Genomic DNA, 21064 nt, shown 5'->3' with positions numbered 1-21064 from the left:
CTAACTAGTGACACCTGGGAAAGTACTGGATCATCTCTGACTGACCTGAGAGTCTCCAGCTCACAGAGAGGATCCTGGAGAGCACCACAGAGCAGCTTCACTGCTGGATCCTGCAGCTGGTTCTCACTCAGGTACAGAACCCTCAGATGGGAGGGATTGGACCTCAGCGCCGAGGCCAGAGAGCCACAGCTGATCTCTGATAAACTGCAGTTCACCAGCCTGGAAAAGGAAGAAATGGGGCAAATAAAAACACATTTCTAAATCAGAAAATGAAGAGAAACAGAAAATGTAAAGAAATTTAGAAAAGACCAACAGAGGCCTCCTGACCTGAGCGTCTCCAGTCTGCAGTTTGGATGCATCATTGCAGAAGACAGTAACTTTACTGCATCATCTGTCAGACTTTGGTTGTTGCTTAAGCTCAGCTCCCGTAGATTAGAAGGGTTTGACGTCATTGCTGAGGCCACAACTTCCCAATCACTCGTTGAAAGAACACTACCAGACAGTCTGTTGTGTATGAAACAAAAATAGTGAGTCAAACTTTGGGATTTCTCATCAACTCATCTGAGAATCTACCTCAACACAAATGTAGCTCATTTCCTGCAACAGTTTGAACGACCATCAGATCTGAAATGCAACTGAATTATTCTCAACATGTCTTATTTTAGAACAGCTCATAATTACTCAATATTTAAAATGATTATAGCAAATGGTTTAAAGAAACGTGCATCTTTTTATCTGTCTATCGGCTCTTTGGATATTTTGCATTTCATCCAATTTGTACGATGGTGCGTCAAGTCTTAATTCAGCGATCCGATCGATGACATCAGAGTCTCTGGTTGCATCGATTGCCCTCAGCTTCTGTTATATCTGCCTGTTTCCCTTCAAATCATTTTCACTGCACCTTTTGTTGCTAGTGATGAAGTTGCCACCTAACGGTGTGGAAAGGCTCAAACAACTTTGTGGGTCACATAAAGGCTCCAAACGGAACCACCACAAGACCTAAAACACCCATTTAAACCAACGAGGCCGGCTGTTTTTACGTTGAACTAATGAAGCAAAATAGTCACGAGTCATTAGTTAAAATGTGTTTTTCTGTTGTTAGAATACGATGTACACAAACAAACAAAAGTGATTTAATGACATGACAGTAATTTCATGATAGTCAGTTAACTTGTGGCTCCTATTATTCCTGCCTTATGTTGGTTTGTCTGGATTGACCTTTGAACTTATATCCAGCCAGTGTTGAACATTTCTGGATGAATTGTGTTGTTTTAATTTATGGACGCTGCAATGGAGATAAAGAATTGAAGGAATGACCACTGGGGGGGGTATTGCTACCTGACATGATCCACTCGCTTGATTTAAACGCCGATGTCCGGCCCCAGAAATCTTTACTTACTCGGCCTTCCTGCAGTTCCTCACAGCTGGAATCAGGCGACGTCGTCCCTGCTCTGAGGTGATGTACAGCTGTAGGTTCAGCTCATCCAGAACCTCTCTGACATCTGCAGCAGGTAGGCCAGAGCTGAACAGTGGATCTCTGACAGTCTCCTCTCTGATATCTCCCCTGACTTCAGGAACTCTTGGATCTCCTGATGGACTGACTGATCTTCATCTCCATCAGACAGTGGAGAGTTTTGATGCTTCTCTCTGGGGAGAATTCATCACTGTTCACCTCCTTCAGGTTGTTGAGGACCTTCTGGATGGTTTCTGGGTGGTTCTCCGTCTGATCCAACAATCCACCCAAGATCCTCTGATTGGACTCCAGAGAGAGACCATGAAGGAAGCGAACAAACAAGTCCAGGTGGCCATTTTCACTTTCAAGAGATTTCATTAGTTCTCTCCTGAGGAAGTCATCAAGAGATGTGGCTGGATCGTAATTATACAACCCAGCAAACCGGAAAAAGTCCTTTGGTTTCAATATTTTGGAAAGACTCAATAATCCTTTTATTGATGGTGTAACAGTGGAACATGAAGACGGCAGCCAGAAACTCCTGAACACTCAGATGAACAAAGCAGTAGACTGATTTCTGGAAGATCACACTCTCTCTTTTGAAGATCTCTGTACAAACTCCTGAGTACACCGACACCTCGGAGACATCCAGTCACATCGCTCCAGGTCTTCTGAGTAGAACATGATGTTTCCTTTCTCCAGATGTTCAAACGCCAGCCGACCCAACTTCAGAAGGAGTTCTTTGTCAGCCTCAGTCAGTTCCTCTGGTCTCTGCTTTCCTCCATACTTCTGCTTCTTCCTCTTTATCTGAACCCTCAGGAAGTGTGAGTAGAGGTCAGTCAGGGTTTGGGGCAGCTCTCCTCTCTGGTCTCTGGTCATCATGTCCTCCAGAACTATAGCAGTGATCCAGCAGAAAACTGGGATCAGACACATGATGTGGAGGCTCCTGGAGGCCTTGATGTGTGAGATGATTCTCTTGGACAGATCTTCATCACTGAACCTCCTCCTGAAGTACTCCTCCTTCTGGGAGTCAGTGAAGCCTCGTACTTCTGTGATCCTGTCAACACACGAGGGAGGAATCTGATAGGCTGCTGCAGGTCTGGAGGTGATCCAGATGAGAGCTGAGGGAAGCAGGTTCCCCTGGATGAGGTTCACCAGGAGCACGCCAACTGACGATACTTGTGTGACATCAGAGATGAGCTGATGGTTGTTGAAACCCAGTGAAAATCTGCTTTCATCCAGGCCATCAAAGATGAACAGAAGTTTCCAGACAGTCAGATCTTCTGCTCTGATCTTCTGTAATGTTGGATGGAAAACATGAAGCAGTGAGAGAAGACTGTGCTGCTCATCTCTGATCAAGTTCAGCTCCCTGCATGAGAGCGGAAGCACCAGACTGATGTCTTGGTTCTCCAAACCTTCTGCCCAGTCCAGACTGAACTTCTGCACTGAGAAGGTTTTTCCAACGCCGGCGACACCGTTGGTCAGAACCACTCTGATGTGTCTCTGTTGCTCAGATAAGACTTTGAAGATGTCCTGGCACTTGATTGGAGTGTCCTGGATGTTCTTCTGGGAGGTTCTCTCAAGCTGTCTCACCTCATGTTGTGTGTCCACCTCCTCACTTTGTCCCTCAGTGATGTAGAGCTCAGTGTAGATCTTGTTCAGCAGGGTTCCACTTCCTGCTTCATGAGTTCCTTCAGTCACATGTTCACATCTTCTCTTCAGACTCATCTTATGACCTTCTATCACCTCCTGCAGATCACTTCCTGAACATAAGTAAACCAATGATTTCCATCTATAATAAATCATCAACACAACTCCAAATTCATGACATCACAAATTAAATCTCATATTGAACAGTTTTACTTTGTTTGGGCTTCATTTCAGCATCTCCAGATCTGCTTCCAGATTGTGAACAAGAGGACTCTCCTGGTGGAGCTGCCTGGTCCCAGTTTGATAGGATGTGCTCCCCCCTCTCACTATGAAACACATCTCTATTAGTCCTTTGATTTATAGGATGAAAGAACCTGATCAAGACTCAATATTGTTCCAGCATTTATGTCTGAATTCATCTTTCAGTTTAAACATGATTCTTGTTTCTAATCAACAATATTCACATTAAGTCTGTAACTATATGACTGTCTGAGGTTTAAGTGTTAAACATCTCCAATAATAAACTCACAACCTGCTGCTGTTAATGTGACTAACAGCTGCCACACAAACACATCATCACGCTTTAGTTTTCTTACATTTCCTCTGAACTTCTGAAGTTTATCATTCCAGCTTTGGACTGGTCACTCTTCAGGGACACACAGCTGGGCACTGTGGACTCTGCTCTGTCCTCGTCCATCCTGAGGAAACATCAGAAATAGTGATGAGACTGTGATGAAGGTAAATAATCTGTAGAGGTTGGAGTTAAATAATCCCAATTCACTGCATTTTTATCAAACAGGAACATTTCTAATCCATTCTGGATAACAACTGAATCAATAAATCAATGATGTCTCTGTATAATTTTCATGTTTTCAGAGTTTAAGCTGCTTTTTTTAACTGTTCCCTGCAGTGAGAAAAGAACTGGCACCTTTTCCAGCCCCTCATCCTGCAGCACTGAATGTGCTCTAAAGTTCTTTCCAGAGCAAACGTCTCTGCACTTGCAGCAACATGTTGTAGTCATGGATCCGTGAGGAGAACCGGATACAGGAAACGCCCCCACTTTGATCCCAAAACCCAACTGGTGGCCAACGGTGGTCCGGCAACGACGGGGACGCTGGTCCATCGGGCCCACAACACTGGTTTTCCACAGGCCAACATGGTGAAAGGACTGTCTTCAGCTCAGCCACTAAATTATCTGGTGCTACATAAACATACTAGTCAGGACTTTTTAACTTCCCTCATTTGTTCCCCTCTTCAATTATTTCTATGATCCAAGTCCTCAAAGATCACTGCTCTATTTAAAATAGATGAAAGAAATGACACCCACTCCTGCATTTCTTTCACAGTGGTTCCACAACATAGAACAATAAACCACTGGGAGAAAACGTGCAACATGAACCCAAAATCCTGTTGGTGTCCTGTGATCCTGTGTGGATTTAGTTATTTAGTTTATTGTCTTAAATTGGTCCGGCTGAGAGATGCTAACTTGCCCACGATTAGATGTTGTTTGACAGGTAATACCAAAATATCCAGCTGTGACCTGGACTGTTGAACAACTCTAATAACTCTAAGAGCTTTTCACCTGTCACAAAAATGTCGCTCTTCCTGCTTTGTCTGAACAGAATACTTTCACTTTAACTTTTAAAACCTCATCAACAGCTTCATGGCGTATATATTACTACCATTAAAGCGTTCTGGGAGGGTTTAAAGTTCTTTTAGGATCAGTAGCAAAGAGCAGAAACATAAACTAAACTTCACTTAGAAAGACTATTCAACTATAACTAAAGCCAGACTATAAGAAAGTTAAATAAGACCCATTCATTTATAATGTATAACGATGTTTTGTGATAAAACTAAATATGAAGTCTAGTTGAATCAAATCTTGATTTTATCTCCAAACACAACTGTCAATTCTTTTCAATAATGCTCTTCGTTTCCACTCACCTTGTCGGTCTTCAGTCTTCCTGCTTAGTCTGAAAGGAATACTTTTAAAAACTGGTTTGTTGGGTTCCCAGTTTCTGGGACCGTTGTTGCTGGTGTCTACCTGCAGGGGGCGTGGAGGAGCCGCTCATCAGCCACAGCTGGCCCCGCAGACACACGCACCTGCGGTCTCTCTTCAATCTCCCGTTAGATTTAAGGACAGAACTCCCAAGTGTTTTCGTCCTCATCACCAAACCCTGACTTCTGTGGCTTGACTACTTCTGAGAGTTTTCCTTGTTTTGGACTCTCTCGAGGTCTCTCCGCGTCTCTGTGAACGCGGACCGAACTGTTCTTGTTCACTTTAAAATAAAGACGCTTCTCGGACACCATTCTCCGCCATTATTCAACCAAGCTAAATAAATAAGATTTATGATGCTTGACAGATTTGAAAGACTTGTAAAAGCAGCATATTTCTGCAGCCCTGGAGTCCAGGAGGAGCAGCAGAGGTCAGAATGTGTCGGAGCGCGTTTAACTATTGTCTGCAGTTCCACGCGTGTCCACCGGTGGCGGTAAAGCACAACATGATATTTCTCCTTTTTGGAACTTCTTCAGCTGCGTTGAGCTTTAAATCTTCACCTGTCGCTCCCTTTAAGCTCTAAACTCTGCGGTTCTGTGTGTAGTTTGTTGGTTTGAATATTTTTGATGAATTCTGATGACGATGAGTGAAACTGTCAATGACCAATAGAAAGTTCGTCCATTTTTCTACTGCGTCACACATTTTCATTATTTATTGTCATTTTTGGGGTCTAAACTGGGCCAGTTCTGTGAGCTGTTTTGCTTTTTCTGTGGACCAGATGTTCCAGGCAGGTTCCATCATCGGACACAGACGGAGACAGGTCACGTGACAACAGTCAGCCTTTAGTTCTTTATTACAGGAGGATCTAAAAAATACTAAAAAGTTGCAGAAGGAAAAGCATGGAACATGTTAATAACCGGACACAACAACACTCAGGTTTATTGTCTGACGGCATCAGTGTCTCTGGTTGCATCTGTCTGAGGAGCATTGTGAAACCAGGAGCAGTGTAAATGAGGGGGGGGGGACAGTGAGTGGATGCTGCATTCATCAAACACACAATAGTCAGAAGAGAAGAAGGAAGAACAGAAGCCCGTGTTCCTCAGTGTTGGTGTGGAGACGCCTGTTTGGAGGAGCAGGAAGCAGGCTGGACTCTTCCAGCTGGCTTTAATGCCACTTCTCTTCTGAGAACCTCCCAGCAGCTTTCTCTCCACCATCTTTTTACGCTGAAGGTTTGTGATCATTTCAGGTCAGATGTTCTTGGACTGAGGTTAAACATGTTTGTTCTTGTGCTCGGAGCGAACCGACGATCCTCTAAAGTCAGGCATCCTAAAGGTGGATGTTTTCTGAGGCCTGGAGGCTTTAAAGTGGCGCTTTTACCCACTTGTCCTCGTTCTGTTGGAAACTTGATCCAAAAACCTTTTCTGGAGCTTCATGTTCTGCTTTTTTGAAGGAATGAAATGGTTTCATCAGCGCTGCCGGGGGCTGAGCAGGCTTCATAAATCTGAAGCTCTGAGATCCTTTAAAGATCTCCTGGAATCAGCAGATGGGGGTTTGATCAAAAACTGTAAGAATCAGTCAAGCTATCAAATCTTGACTCAGTCCAAGCGTGAACCAGTCCATCCAGAGCTGATTATGGCTCAGCCAGGAGGAAAGCACGGCCTGGGGGGGTTCATATGGAGCAGGCACACTCTGGCTCTATTGCTACTGAAAACAGCCCTTCAGCACAGCAGCCTGGAATACAGTTCTGGAGAACACCTGTTCCCAACAGAACCTGTTTAAAACGGGACCAGTAAAGATGCCCGGCGTGACCACGACCACGGGGAGAGGGGGGGGGGGGGGGAGGAGGGGCGGTAGACAGGCGGTAACGCCGCTGCCCACCGATTCACCTGGAAACAACAAAAACCCCAGCAGCTTGGACCCAATATGGCAGCGTGTTCCTCAGAAACGCTCCTCAAACTCTCCCCACAGCTTCATTGCTAAACAGGATTTGGGTTTTTTGTCCGTGCTAAATGGAAAGTGTTTGTCCTTTGGTGGTCCAACAGGACCACGATTTGGATGGATGGATGATTTGATGTTATTGAGAATAAAAACAGCTGAAAATGGAAGCGGAGATGTTTCAGAGCACCAGAGTTCAGAAAGAGTTTCTAATCAACACCGCCTGTTGGAATGATGAATGGATGCATTTTTATTTAATTTAGACTAATTTAGACTAATTTTAACATCCTTATGCCAGTTCCATAGAGCGTGGCGCACACACACACACTAGCAAAGATGATATCCAAACAGCCAAATAAATGGGAGTCAAAAGAAATCATTTAAAGCTCATATGTCAGAGTCAAGGTCGAGGGTTTTCTATGGCCCCCGGGATGATATTGATTTATTATTAGAACCGGCCACAGGCCGCAGATGTTTTACACAGGCCAATACTACATTTCCCACAATGCAACGGTGACAGTCTGAGCGGGAGGTGGCTTCATTTCATTATTTATCAGTAGTCATTAGCATAACAGCAAAAGTTAACTTTCAGATACCCATAAAATGGCAAAAGGGAAGGTGGACACTGAGAACCGGGGGTTCAAACAAGGTGGGAGTGGGAGCACATGTTCACGGAGGCAGCTGGGAAACCTGGGTGTCTTCTGTGTGGAGAAAGGGTGGCGGTAATGAAAGAATATCATCTGAGACGGCATCATGAAGCTAAACACGCGGACAAAGACAAGAATATGGACATGGAACAAAAGCTACAGAAGGTTGAGGAATTAAAACCAGGCCTCAAATCTGGACAGGCTCTGTTCAGAAAAGCCAAATCTCAAAGCGAGGCTGCTGTCAAGGCCAGTTTGATTCTGGCAGAAGAGATCGCTCAATCAGCCCGGCCATTTCCAGAGGGGGATTTCATCAAACACTGCATGCTTAGAGTTTGTGAGCAAGTTTGCCCAGACAAAAGGCAACTCTTTTGAAACGGGAGCCTGAGCAGAAACACCATTGTTGTCCCTCAATCTAAAAGAGCAGCTGGAGAAAAAGGGGAAAGATTTCATGGCATCTTCCCTGGCTGTGGATGAGAGCAGCGACATTAGAGGGGACTCCAGCCTCAACGTGACAGAGGAGTTTCTGGCGTTACGTCCTGTGCACGGCACAACCACAGGACAGGATTTGTATGAAGAGGTGTCCAGATGTGGAAATGAGATGGAGCTGCCTCGGGAAAAACTGGTGGGTTGGACAACAGACGGAGCAGCTGCCATGTGTGGACACAGGAGTGGACTGGTGGCCAAGATACGGGAGAAGATGCAGGAGGAAAACGTTACGCTGAACTGGCAGCTCATCATTGCATCATACACCTGGAATCGTTGTGTGCTGAAGCCCCCCCCCAACACACACACACACACACACCTATCCTGCCTCTTCTACCCTGTCCTCCTCTCCTTTCTGATATGGATCATGTTAGCAAGTGGGAGGGGGACTGGGGACTAACATGCGTCGGCCAGTGCCTTGGTGCCTCGCCTCATCTCTCATACAAAGCTACACTGACGGTGGTCTGTGTAGTGAGAGACTGGGAGTACAGCTCTCATTCCCCTAACCCTAACCCCCCCCCCCCCCCAACATGTTTTTAAAGGTCTGCTGAAGTCACAGTTATCAAGATTTCACAGAATCTGCATTCACCAGGGAGACTTCATGGAGGCCACCAGGACATTTTTCTGGGCCCTCTCCACTAGAGGGCACTCATGCTCCTTCTGGAGAAAGGCCCTTAAGGAGCTCCTTGAGACCGGGACTATCTGTTTCTCCTCCATGATTCCCCTGGTGACCACATACTTCCGTCCAGCGACATTATTAAAGGGTCTAAAAGCCTTGAGCATCCACTCCAGCTTCTCTGACTGTCGAATCATTGCGGCCTACAGAAAAATATCAAATGTTAAAGACCTGTTGGTCAAGCCTCTCTGTGCTGCAAGGCCCAGAAGCTGCAGGGATTTCTACAGACAGAGTGGATACGGAGCCAGGTCAATAAGGTTTTTGAGGGAGAAGCTACGGGGTGGCCCCACATTAGTAATGGTGTGTATTTGATCACCTGCGGTGCATCTGGCCTCCAGTATGTGTGAGAAACTAAAATACTCTACTGCTGCCTGTCACTCAGCACCAGTGCAATATTGGAGGACAAAAGGAGACCCACACTCCTCTAGTCAACTCCTTTCTGAGACATAGGCGGCCATCACTGTAGGTGGTCAGGCACGTGGCGGTGCACGACGGCCGGACCTTCTGTCACCCCGGTGCCCCCCGTGTTGCGGAGGTTACATCCTCGGCCCTGCAGCTGAGTGCACAGCACCCCTCGGCCTCCACGCTGGTTCTGGAGGCCGGCATCAACGACCTCAAATTCCAGCAGTCGGAGGTTCTGAAGCAGGACTTCATCTCCCTGGTGGACCGTCTGCTGGACACGGGGAAGCGGCTCATTATCTCGGGCCCGCTTCCCCCACCTCGCTACGGTGACGTCATCACCAGCCGCCCCTGTGGCTGAAGGGGTGCTGCTTGGGCCAGTAGCCCCTTCGTTGACAAGTTTGCTGCCTTTTTAAAGACCGACCCCATCTTTTTAAACGGGACGGCCTCCACCCAAACCATGAGGGGTCCCGGCTTCTATCTGTGAACACTGACCTGACTGTCCGTTCCTGCACTACATCCACCTCCTGACTATTGGTTAAAGCACATGCACGCCACCACTCTGCCCCCCACTCACACTCACATCTACGCTCACCCCCCCCACGCTGCACCATACATGCCCCTCCACCACTACTCCCATGTCTGCCATCAACATCTCAGCTCATTCACTCCATTGACACCATCATTTCATACGGACAGAAACCCAGGACTGTTCCCAGATGCAACAGTGCTTTTATTGTTCCCATAAAAAGACAGGATGAGCGCACGTTCAGCACGGACATAAAGATGCTGTGCTGAACGTGCGCTCTCTTTTAAACAAATCTGTTATTAAGATTAAGATTAAGATGGACTTTATTCATCCCCGTGGGGAAATTGAATTATAGTAGCAGCGAATGCAGAGTAAAGAGACAGAAAAAAATAAATACAGATAGATTAGAATGTTATAAGCATATATACAGCATATATTATAAGCATATATATAATATATACATAATATAATATATACATATTATAAGCATTATAAGCATATATACATAAATATAGAATAAATTAGAAATAAAATTACAACATAAACATTACACAATTATTGTTGAGTTGGTTTGAGTGAATTGTACAGTTTAATGGCGGACGGCAGGAATGACTTCCTGTACCGTTCCTCGGAGCAGCGAGGCTGCAGGAGTCTGTTGCTGAAGCTGCTCCTCAGTTTGTCCACTGTGTTATGGAGGGGGTGGGAGGGACTGTCCATGATTGTCCGCAGTTTCAACACCATCCTGTCCCTCACCACCTCGTCCAAGTTATCAAGTCTACAGCCAACAACAGACCTGCCTTTTTGATGAGTTTGTTGAGTCTGTTGGCATCCTTAGCTTAGCCTGCTCCCCAGCACACTGCAGCAAAGAAGATGGTGCTAGCCATGACAGACTGGTAGAACATGTGGAGCATCCTGCTGCAAACACTGAAGGACCTGAGTCTCCTGAGGAAATAGAGTCTGCTCATGGCCTTCTTGTAGACAGCATCGGTGTTTGTGGACCACTCCAGTTTATTGTCCAGCTGAACACCCAGGAACCTGTAAGATGGGACTATTTCCACATCTTTCCCACTAATGCAGACTGGGGAGGGAGGGGACTTGCTTTTTCTGAAATCCACCACCATCTCCTTCGTCTTGGTCACGTTGAGCTGCAGAAGGTTCTCCCTGCTCCACCTGACAAAACTCTCCACAAGGTCCCTGTATTCATCCTCCTGTCCATTCTCCACACACCCGACTATGACTGTGTCATCCGAGTACTTCTGGAGGGGACATGTCTCAGAGTGGTACTGGAAGTCAGCTGTGTAGGTGGTGAACAGGAATGGGGAGGGCACAGTTCCTTGAGAAGCTCCTGTGTTGCTCATCAGGGGGTCGGACACACAGCTCCGCAGTCTCACAAACTGTGGCCGACCTGTCAGGTAGTCCTCGATCCAAGAAACAAGGGGAGCATCCATCTGCATCTTCTCCAACTTCGCCCTCAGCAGTCTTGGCTGGATGGTATTGAAGGCAGAAGAGAAGTCAAAGAACATGACCCACACTGTGGTGTTTAGTCTGTCCAAGGAGGAGTAAGCCTTCTGTAGCAGGTATATCACTGCATCATCAACCCCCACCTTGGGCTGATAGGCAAACTGCAGAGGGTCCTGAAAGGGGCTCACCAGAGGTCTGAGGTGTGTCAGCACCAGCCGCTCCATGACCTTCATAATGTGGGAGGTCAGTGCTATTGGCCTGTAGTCACTCGGTGCCACAGGATGGGTCTTCTTTGGCACCGGGACCAGGCAGGATGTCTTCCAAAGCACTGGGATCCTCTGAAGATGAAGGCTCTGGTCGAACAGGTGCTGCAGTATTCCACACAGCTGCCTGGAGCAGTTCCTCAGCACTCGTCGTGGCTGATGCCGTCTGGTCCGGCAGCCTTCCTCTGGTTGAGCCTCTCCAGCTCTCTCCTCACCTGGCCAGACGTGAAGGACAGTCCTGTCGGGGGGATGGGTGACATGCTGGGATCCATGTAGGGTGTCAGCAGGGGGGAGGGGAAGAAGTTTGCAGAGGTGTTAGGGGCTCTGGGAGGTGTGAAGGGGACCCATTGTTATCCAGAGGAATATTGGGACAGCTGGGGGAGGGGGAGCTAGAGTCAAACCTGTTGAAAACTGGTTCAACTCATTGGCTTGGTCCACGTTCCCATCAGCTGAGCGTATTCCTTTCTTCTGGAAGCCAGTGATAGTCCTCATCCCACTCCAAACATCCCTGGTCTGGTTCCTCTCCAGTCTCTCCTCCAACTTCTTCCTGTAGGCGTCCTTGCTCTCCTTCAGACTGCGTTTCAGTTCCTTCTGTACACTCCTGAGCTCAACTGGGTCCCCAGCAGTGAAGGCCTCTTCTTCTTATTCAAAAGGGCCTTCAGGTCACTTGTCACCCATGATTTGTTGTTTGGGTAACAGCGTACCTTCTTGGTGGGGACGGAGTTCTCAGTGCAGAACTTGATGTAGTCGGAAACACAGTCTGTCAGTCCATCCAGGTCCTCACCATGTTTTCACAGAGAGCAGACCAGTTGGTGGTCTCCAGGGCATCCCGCAGACAGTCCATGGCACCATCAGACCATTTCCTAACAGTCCTCACAGTGACTGGTTGCTGCTGAACCACAGGTGTGTATGATGGGGAGAGCAGCACGAGATTATGGTCAGACTTGCCTTCCAAGTTTGTGAGACCACATTTCTCAATAGCACTCAACTCTTGTCAGGAGTGGGACAAAGCGACCCCTCCTGATAGCTTTTGGGCGATGCTGCAGCGACCCTGCAATCCCTACACTCTCTGGTGAAACCAAATCAAAGGTTTTAGACACTGCTGGATGCTGGAAGGGTGGCTATAGTCTGGACGCATCGTTCCCCTGACTGCACATTTCTCCAACAATGATTGGCAGCTGGTGTCACTTGTTCTCCAGATGAGAGAAGGAAAGAGAGCCCCCCCACAGTGTGTTTATTGCCCCCACTGCAAGCTCAATGCTGCCAGAGAACATTGCAGGAGCATCAATTCCCCTCAGGGCATCAACAAGGACCTCAGGAAAAGGTGCAGCTGCCACCTACTAGAGACAAGCACACTGAGCTGAGATTCAAAGCCCTCTCCTCCCAGAGAAGAGCTTGTTTGTTGGAGGCTCTTCTGGGCGATACCTGGTGCCACAGCTCCAGCTCAGCCCGTCTCTGGAGCTGAGGTGGAGCTTAGCAAGTTTCATGGTTCTCCACCACTTCCTCTCCTGAGGACCTTCTCAGCTGGTGGTTTCTGCTCCACCTTCCAAGTTGAGCAGGTGATACTTCTGCATTCCTGCCACCAGTGTCTCTGCAGAAAGACTCTTCTCTACTGTTTTATATTAGATTGTAGAAAATTAGGATTTTTGGTTGATGTCTTAGATGTTGTTGACGAAGAGCAGGTTTTTCTTTAATAACACAGAAAGATTCGATGAGAAGAGCAAATGTATTATTTTATGAGCTACTTCCACTACTATATATACACATACTTCCATATTGTCTTAGATTGCAAGCTGCATTTATTGCATCGTTCATAGAAAGTCATATTTGTGAGGAGAAAAACTCCAATAAGGTCATTTTCTTTAATGACCATTACAAAAGAAGGAGGCGATGAACAAACAGATTTATCTAAAAATGTGTGAAAACTTATGGATGGAAACCTTTTTAAAATGGTTGCATTGTGTAGAATCGGTGTAGAATCAACTTGTTGACTTCTGATTTGGACTCCAATGGAAGTGAGGTGCAACAATTGTGGATGCTGAAAGCTTCAGATCTTCATGAAGGTTTCTGTGGTTGGACTGACCTGCTGCCCCTTTAAGAGGGAGGCAGGTTTGGGCTTCTGGCTGGAATGAAGCCACCTAAGATGAGAATGACTGCAGGCTTTCGGTACCAAGGTTTAACAGGGGGCTCACTTCACACTTGGGCTTTTCTCTTTTTTGGGATGGCTTTTCTCAGTAGAGAAGGGGCATGGCACACTGCAGCAGCTTTCTTTTTGGGTTTCTAGTTTTCCTTCTGATCTTTAAAAGACAGGAAGAACCATTTTTGATTGGTCTGAATGTTTGGGCAGTTTTGTGGCCAGCCTAAAATAAAACAAGACAAATCTACAACTGATACTTCCTTTCTAGTCATTGATGACCATCCTCACATGGGACAGATTTCCACAACCAATTTAATACTGCAAATCTGTCCTGTGTGGTCTTTTTTCTGAGAACTGTAACACTACGTTTATAACAAAGATCAAACATGGAACAGTTATTGTCTAACTAGTTACACCTGGAAAGTACTGGATCATCTCTGACTGACCTGAGAGTCTCCAGCTTACAGAGAGGATCCTGGAGAGCACCACAGAGCAGCTTCACTGCTGGATCCTCCAGCTGGTTCTGACTCAGGTCCAGAACCCTCAGATGGGAGGGATTGGACCTCAGCGCCGAGGCCAGAGAGCCACAGCTGATCTCTGATAAACTGCAGTTCGACAACCTGGAAAAGGAATAAATGGGGCAAATAAAAACACATTTCTAAATCTGAAAATGAAGAGAAAAGCAGAAAATGCAAAGAAATTTAGAAAAGAGCAACAGAGGCCTCCTGACCTGAGCGTCTCCAGTCTGCAGTTTGGATGCATCATTGCAGAAGACAGTAACTTTACTTCGGCATCTGTCAGGCTTTTGTTCGTGCTTAAGCTCAGCTCCCGTAGATGAGAAGGGTCTGACGTCATTGCTGAGGCCACACTTCCCAATGACTCGTTGAAAGAAAACTACCAGGCAGTCTGTTGTGTATGAAACAAAAATAGTGAGTCAAACTTTGGGATTTCTCATCAACTTATCTGAGAATCGACCTCAACACAAATGTAGCTCATTTCCTGGAAAAGCTAAATTCAACACCGTAGAGCAACAGTTTGAACGACCATCAGATCTGAAATGCAACTGAATTATTCTCAACATTTGTCTTATTTTAGAACAGCTCATAATTACTCAATATTTAAAATGATTATAGCAAATGGTTTAAAGAAACGTGCATCTTTTTATCTGTCTATCGGCTCTTTGGATATTTTGCATTTCATCCAATTTGTACGATGGTGCGTCAAGTCTTAATTCAGCGATCCGATCGATGACATCAGAGTCTCTGGTTGCATCGATTGCCCTCAGCTTCTGTTCTATCTGCCTGTTTCCCTTCACATCATTTTCACTGCACCTTTTGTTGCTAGTGATGAAGTTGCCACCTAACGGGTGTGGAAAGGCTCAAACAACTTTGTGGGTCACATAAAGGCTCCAAACGGAACCGCCACAAAGACCTAAAACACCCATTTAAACCAACGAGGCCGGCTGTTTTTACGTTGAACAAATGAAGCAAAATAGTCACGTGTCATTAGTTAAAATGTGTTTTTCTGTTGTTTGAATACGATGTATACAAACAAACAAAAGTTATTTAATGACATGACAGTAATTTCATGATAGTCAGTTAACTTGTGGCTCCTATTATTCCTGCCTTATGTTGGTTTGTCTGGATTGACCTTTGAACTTATATCCAGCCAGTGTTGAACATTTCTGGATGAATTGTTGTTGTTTTTAATTTATGGACGCTGCAGTGGAGATAAAGAATTGAAGGAATGACCACTGGAGGGGGTATTGCTACCTGACATGATCCACTTCGCTGGTTTAAACGCCGATGTCCGGCCCTAAAAATCTTTACTTACTCGAACTTCCTGCAGTTCCTCACAGCTGGAATCAGGCGACATCGTCCCTCCTCTGAGGTGTTGTACTGGTGCAGGTTCAGCTCATCCAGAACCTCCTCTGACATCTGCAGCAGGTAGGCCAGAGCTGAACAGTGGATCTCTGACAGTTCCCTCTCTGATATCTCCCCTGACTTCAGGAACTCTTGGATCTCCTGATGGACTGACTGATCCTTCATCTCCATCAGACAGTGGAAGATGTTGATGCTTCTGTCTGGGGAGATTCCATAACTGTTCTCCTTCTTCAGGTTGTTGAGGACCTTCTGGATGGTTTCTGGGTGGTTCTCCATCTGATCCAACAGTCCACCCAAGATCCTCTGATTGGACTCCAGAGAGAGACCATGAAGGAAGCGAACAAACAAGTCCAAGTGGCCATTTTTACTTTCAAGAGATTTCATTAGTGCTCTCCAGAGGAAGTCATCAAGAGATGTGACTGGTGCAGAATATTCTAGGAACTGATTTATAACCGCTGTGTCCTTCCTGGTGTAACGGTGGAACATGTAGACGGCAGCCAGAAACTCCTGAATGCTCAGATGAACAAAGCAGTAGACTGATTTCTGGAAGATCACACTCTCTCTCTTGAAGATCTCTGTACAAACTCCTGAGTACACCGACACACCTCGGAGACGTCCATCCACATCGCTCCAGGTCTTCTGAGTAGAACATGATGTTTCCTTTCACCAGATGTTCAAACGCCAGCCGACCCAACTTCAGAAGGAGTTCTTTATCAGCCTCAGTCAGTTCCTCTGGTCTCTGCTTTCCTCCATACTTCTGCTTCTTCCTCTTTATCTGAACCCTCAGGAAGTGTGAGTAGAGTCAGTCAGGGTTTGGGGCAGCTCTCCTCTCTGGTCTCTGGTCATCATGTCCTCCAGAACTATAGCAGTGATCCAGCAGAAAACTGGGATCAGACACATGATGTGGAGGCTCCTGGAGCCTTGATGTGTGAGATGATTCTCTTGGACAGATCTTCATCACTGAACCTCCTCCTGAAGTACTCCTCCTTCTGGGAGTCAGTGAAGCCTCGTACTTCTGTGATCCTGTCAACACACGAGGGAGGAATCTGATGGCTGCTGCAGGTCTGGAGGTGATCCAGATGAGAGCTGAGGGAAGCAGGTTCCCCTGGATGAGGTTCACCAGGAGCACGTCAACTGACGATACTTGTGTGACATCAGAGATGAGCTGATGGTTGTTGAAACCCAGTGAAAATCTGCTTTCATCCAGGCCATCAAAGACGAACAGAAGTTTCCAGACAGTCAGATCTTCTGCTCTGATCTTCTGTAATGTTGGATGGAAAACAGAAGCAGTGAGAGAAGACTGTGCTGCTCATCTCTGATCAAGTTCAGCTCCCTGCATGAGAGCGGAAGCACCAGACTGATGTCTTGGTTCTCCAAACCTTCTGCCCAGTCCAGACTGAACTTCTGCACTGAGAAGGTTTTTCCAACGCCGGCGACACCGTTGGTCAGAACCACTCTGATGTGTCTCTGTTGCTCAGATAAGACTTTGAAGATGTCCTGGCACTTGATTGGAGTGTCCTGGATGTTCTTCTTGGAGGTTCTCTCAAGCTGTCTCACCTCATGTTGTGTGTCCACCTCCTCACTTTGTCCCTCAGTGATGTAGAGCTCAGTGTAGATCTTGTTCAGCAGGGTTCCACTTCCTGCTTCATGAGTTCCTTCAGTCACATGTTCACATCTTCTCTTCAGACTCATCTTATGACCTTCTATCACCTCCTGCAGTTCACCACCCTCTAAAACAAACAATCTTTTAAATCCTTTTACAATTGTCATCTACAGCAGTAACACAGATGTCCTCAACTGGAAAATATTCTGTCATGTTTGAATGATAGAAGCAACAGTCGGGTCATGACCCATCTTACTGTCAGTTTTTAATGTTATGTCTTCTTATGTACACCTATTCTTTTATTTCATTGGGTTTCAATTTAATTAGTCTATAACAACCATTTCCATGTCTTCCAAGAGTTTGCTTGGACTAAACAGCTGGTAAAAGCTGGATGATATTTAGAAAACACACATCAAACCTTCTCCAACACATCATACTCAGCAGACCCATTGTCCTGTAAAGGTCACCTGCCTTCAGCTCTTTAACACTTTCCAGAACTAAATGACTAAATGTTGCTAAATACTGTCTAAGCATTTAGGAAGGTCTGAAGAGGGTCCAGGGTTTCCAGTGGAACCAAACAAGAGCTCTCTGGATCTTCTCTTGCACATTGTAAATACACAAGTTGTTCCTTTATTCCGACCCAAAAGTATCTTATAAATACAAATGTACGAGCTTACGTGAGACGCTGTTGTTCAGGTCGGCGGTCTGCAGTTCAGTTCTCCGTTTGTTTTCACCCTCGGGACAGGAGGAATCTCCAATGGAAGCAGACCGTTTCTGACACCTGTCAAAAATGGGAATAGTGGTTATACATGTCTACTGGGCGTTAGCAACGCCTAAGAAAGGCTGCGTTCACTTCTACTTTCAGTTTGCTCTGACAGCTGAAGATTGAATGAACACTGAGCAAAAAATATAAAGTTATTTATTTCTAACAAGCTCGTTTAGTTGGAGAAAAGTGTATTTGATCTAAGTGTTTAGTGGCTTTTCCTCATTGTGAATTTATGTTAAAATAAAAGTGCCAAATCAGGAAGATAAACTCATAGAATAGAACAAAAGTTCTCCATTTATGCTCCAAATACAGTCGTCTGGTCTCTGAAACTGATCATTAAATAGCACAGAGGTCACGCGTATTCAAAAGCTTATTTCAACCATTTAGAAATGACTGATATTGTTGTCTATGGGTTTATTAGAACCAGGAGCCTTAAAAATAGACTTTTTAATGAATTTTCATGACATGTGGTGGAACAGTGTGGCAGAACAAGCTGCACAGACCTGCCATGTCTTACCCATCCGTATCTAAATGGAGAGCTGGAGCACTCTGCAATGATGGATATTGTTGGGAAACTTTAAAATATATGCCTAGGAATTTTTGTGAGATGATGTTAACCCATGTAGGAGAAATGACCAGTTAAAAACACAAGCAATTTTCAGTTTTAAAAGATTTACCACACTAAAATTAACATGGGAGTTAATGGGAGCAAACGCCTGACATGTTGGTGCACCGTTTCATTAATTTAATTTTTCACGATAGTAGAGGCTAATACCTACAAAATGATGTTTTGTATGGTTGTGAAATGTTCTAAGGCAGAGTTATGTGGTTCAGAAAACCTTACTTTAAAGGTGAGCCTTGAGGTCTGATACCAAAGTTTAAAGGTTCCCACAACACACATCATCACACTTTAGTTTTCTTACATTTCCTCTGAACTTCTGAAGGTTATTGGTCTATCTTTGGACCGGTCACTCTTCAGGGACACACAGCTGGGCACTGTGGACTCTGCTCTGTCCTCGTCCATCCTGAGGAAACATCAGAAATAGTGATGAGACTGTGATGAAGGTAAATAATCTGGAGAGGTTGTAGTTCAATAATCCCAATTCACTGCATTTTTATCAAACAGGAACATTTCTAATCCATTCTGGATAACAACTGAATCAATAAATCAATGATGTCTCTGTATAATTTTCATGTTTTCAGAGTTTAAGCTGCTTTTTTTAACTGTTCCCTGCAGTGAGAAAAGAACTGGCACCTTTTCCAGCCCCTCATCCTGCAGCACTGAATGTGCTCTAAAGTTCTTTCCAGAGCAAACGTCTCTGCACTTGCAGCAACATGTTGTAGTCATGGATCCGTGAGGAGAACCGGATACAGGAAACGCCCCCACTTTGATCCCAAACCCAACTGGTGGCCAACGGTGGTCCGGCAACGACGGGGACGCTGGTCCATCGGGCCGACAACACTGGTTTTCCACAGGCCAACATGGTGAAAGGACTGTCTTCAGCTCAGCCACTAAATTATCTGGTGCTACATAAACATACTAGTCAGGACTTTTTAACTTCCCTCCTTTGTTCCCCTCTTCAATTATTTCTATGATCCAAGTCCTCAAAGATCACTGCTCTATTTAAAATAGATGAAAGAAATGACACCCACCCTGCATTTCTTTCACAGTGGTTCCACAACATAGAACAATAAACCACTGGAGAAAACGTGCAACATGAACCCAAAATCCTGTTGGTGTCCTGTGATCCTGTGTGGATTTAGTTATTTAGTTTATTGTCTTAAATTGGTCCGGCTGAGAGATGCTAACTTGCCCACGATTAGATGTTGTTTGACAGGTAATACCAAAATATCCAGCTGTGACCTGGACTGTTGAACAGCTCTAATAACTCTAAGAGCTTTTCACCTGTCACAAAAAAGTTTTAAAATGTTGTTAATACCTGTTAAACTCTCTCTAACAACGTTACAGCACAATACTCACTTTACACTCACCTTGTCGCTCTTCCTGCTTCGTCTGAACAGAATACTTTCACTTTAACTTTTAAAACCTCATCGACAGCTTCATGGCGTATATATTACTACCATTAAAGCATTCTGGGAGGGTTTAAAGTTCTTTTAGGATCAGTAGCAAAGAGCAGAAAAACATAAACTAAACTTCACTTAGAAAGACTATTCAACTATACTAAAGCCAGACTATAAGAAAGTTAAATAAGACCCATTCATTTATAATGTATAACGATGTTTTGGTGATAAAACTAAATATGAAGTCTAGTTGAATCAAATCTTGACTTTATCTCTCCAAAACAACTGTCAATTCTTTTCAATAATGCTCTTCGTTTCCACTCACCTTGTCGGTCTTCAGTCTTCCTGCTTAGTCTGAAAGGAATACTTTGAAAAACTGGTTTGTTGGGTTCCCAGTTTCTGGGACCGTTGTTGCTGGTGTCTACCTGCAGGGGGCGTGGAGGAGCCGCTCATCAGCCACAGTGGCCCCGCAGACACACGCACCTGCGGTCTCTCTTCAATCTCCCGTTAGATTTAAGGACAGAACTCCCGTCTGCCAGCGGCGGAGGGTTTTCGTCCTCATCGCCAAACCCTGACTTCTGTGGCTTGACTACTTCTGAGAGTTTTCCTTGTTTTGGACTCTCTCGAGGTCTCTCCGCCTCTGTGAACGCGGACCGAACTGTTCTTGTTCACTTTAAAATAAAGACGCTTTTCGGACACCATTCTCCACCATTATTCAACTCGTTAATTAAATAAGATTTATGATGCTTGACAGATTTTAAAGACTTGTAAAAGCAGCATATTTCTGCAGCCCTGGAGTCCAGGAGGAGCAGCAGAGGTCAGAATGTGTCGGAGCGCCTTTAACTATTGTCTGCAGTTCCCCGCGTGTCCACCGGGTGGCGGTAAAGCACCACATGATATTTCTCCTTTTTGGAACTTCTTCAGCTGCGTTGAGCTTTAAATCTTCACCTGTCGCTCCCTTTAAGCTCTAAACTTTGCGGTTCGATGTGTAGTTTGTTGGTTTGAATATTTTTGATGAATTCTGATGACGACGACTGAAACTGTCAATGACCAATAGAAAGTTCGTCCATTGTTCTACTGCGTCACACATTTTCATTATTTATTGTCATTTTTGGGTCTAAACTGGGCCAGTTCTGTGAGCTGTTTTGCTTTTTCTGTGGACCA

General features: G+C 45.3%; 3 protein-coding genes across 4 annotated transcripts in view; all 3 read right to left on the bottom strand.

Moving 5' to 3' along the window:
• Positions 1-18757, bottom strand: part of LOC130533400 (NACHT, LRR and PYD domains-containing protein 12-like) — a 119165-nt gene extending 100408 nt beyond the window's left edge. The window contains exon 1 of the mRNA XM_057046758.1: positions 18723-18757. The gene's annotated coding sequence lies outside the window, so the exon portion shown is untranslated. The remainder of the gene's footprint in view (positions 1-18722) is intronic.
• LOC130533399 (NACHT, LRR and PYD domains-containing protein 12-like) overlaps positions 1-21064 on the bottom strand; it is a 63357-nt gene that overhangs the window by 5145 nt on the left and 37148 nt on the right. The gene's annotated exons all lie outside the window — the stretch shown is intronic.
• Positions 1947-20271, bottom strand: LOC130533409 (protein NLRC3-like). Of its 2 annotated transcripts, none has more exons than XM_057046781.1 (4): positions 20226-20271; positions 18802-18903; positions 3314-3426; positions 1947-3213 (listed from the first exon to the last, which is right to left on the bottom strand). In XM_057046781.1, exons 2-4 carry the CDS (start codon positions 18900-18902, stop codon positions 2036-2038), a joined length of 1392 nt encoding a protein of 463 aa, XP_056902761.1. In that variant the 5' UTR covers position 18903; positions 20226-20271; the 3' UTR covers positions 1947-2035. The 2 variants fall into 2 exon arrangements, with proteins under 2 accessions (XP_056902761.1, XP_056902759.1); XM_057046779.1 differs by lacking the exons at positions 18802-18903; positions 20226-20271 and adding exons at positions 3697-3798; positions 5045-5097 and having other exon boundaries at positions 1949-3213.

This window comes from Takifugu flavidus, chromosome 11 (genome assembly GCF_003711565.1).
Source record: "Takifugu flavidus isolate HTHZ2018 chromosome 11, ASM371156v2, whole genome shotgun sequence".
NCBI classification, from domain to species: domain Eukaryota; kingdom Metazoa; phylum Chordata; class Actinopteri; order Tetraodontiformes; family Tetraodontidae; genus Takifugu; species Takifugu flavidus.
Note: the sequence above shows the minus strand (reverse complement) of the source record. Positions and strands in the feature narration are given on the sequence as shown.

What these genes read in the sequence shown, in the direction of transcription:
- LOC130533409 (XM_057046781.1), bottom strand. Translation starts at nt 18,902, where the DNA reads ATGGACGAGGACAGAGCAGAGTCCACAGTGCCCAGCTGTGTGTCCCTG. An exon ending in TTCAGAAGTTCAGAGGAAAT is followed by an intron (nt 3,427 to 18,801) that starts GTAAGAAAACTA and finishes TGTGTTTCATAG; the next exon opens with TGAGAGGGGGGAGCACATCC. An exon ending in TGAAATGAAGCCCAAACAAA is followed by an intron (nt 3,214 to 3,313) that starts GTAAAACTGTTC and finishes ACTTATGTTCAG; the next exon opens with GAAGTGATCTGCAGGAGGTG.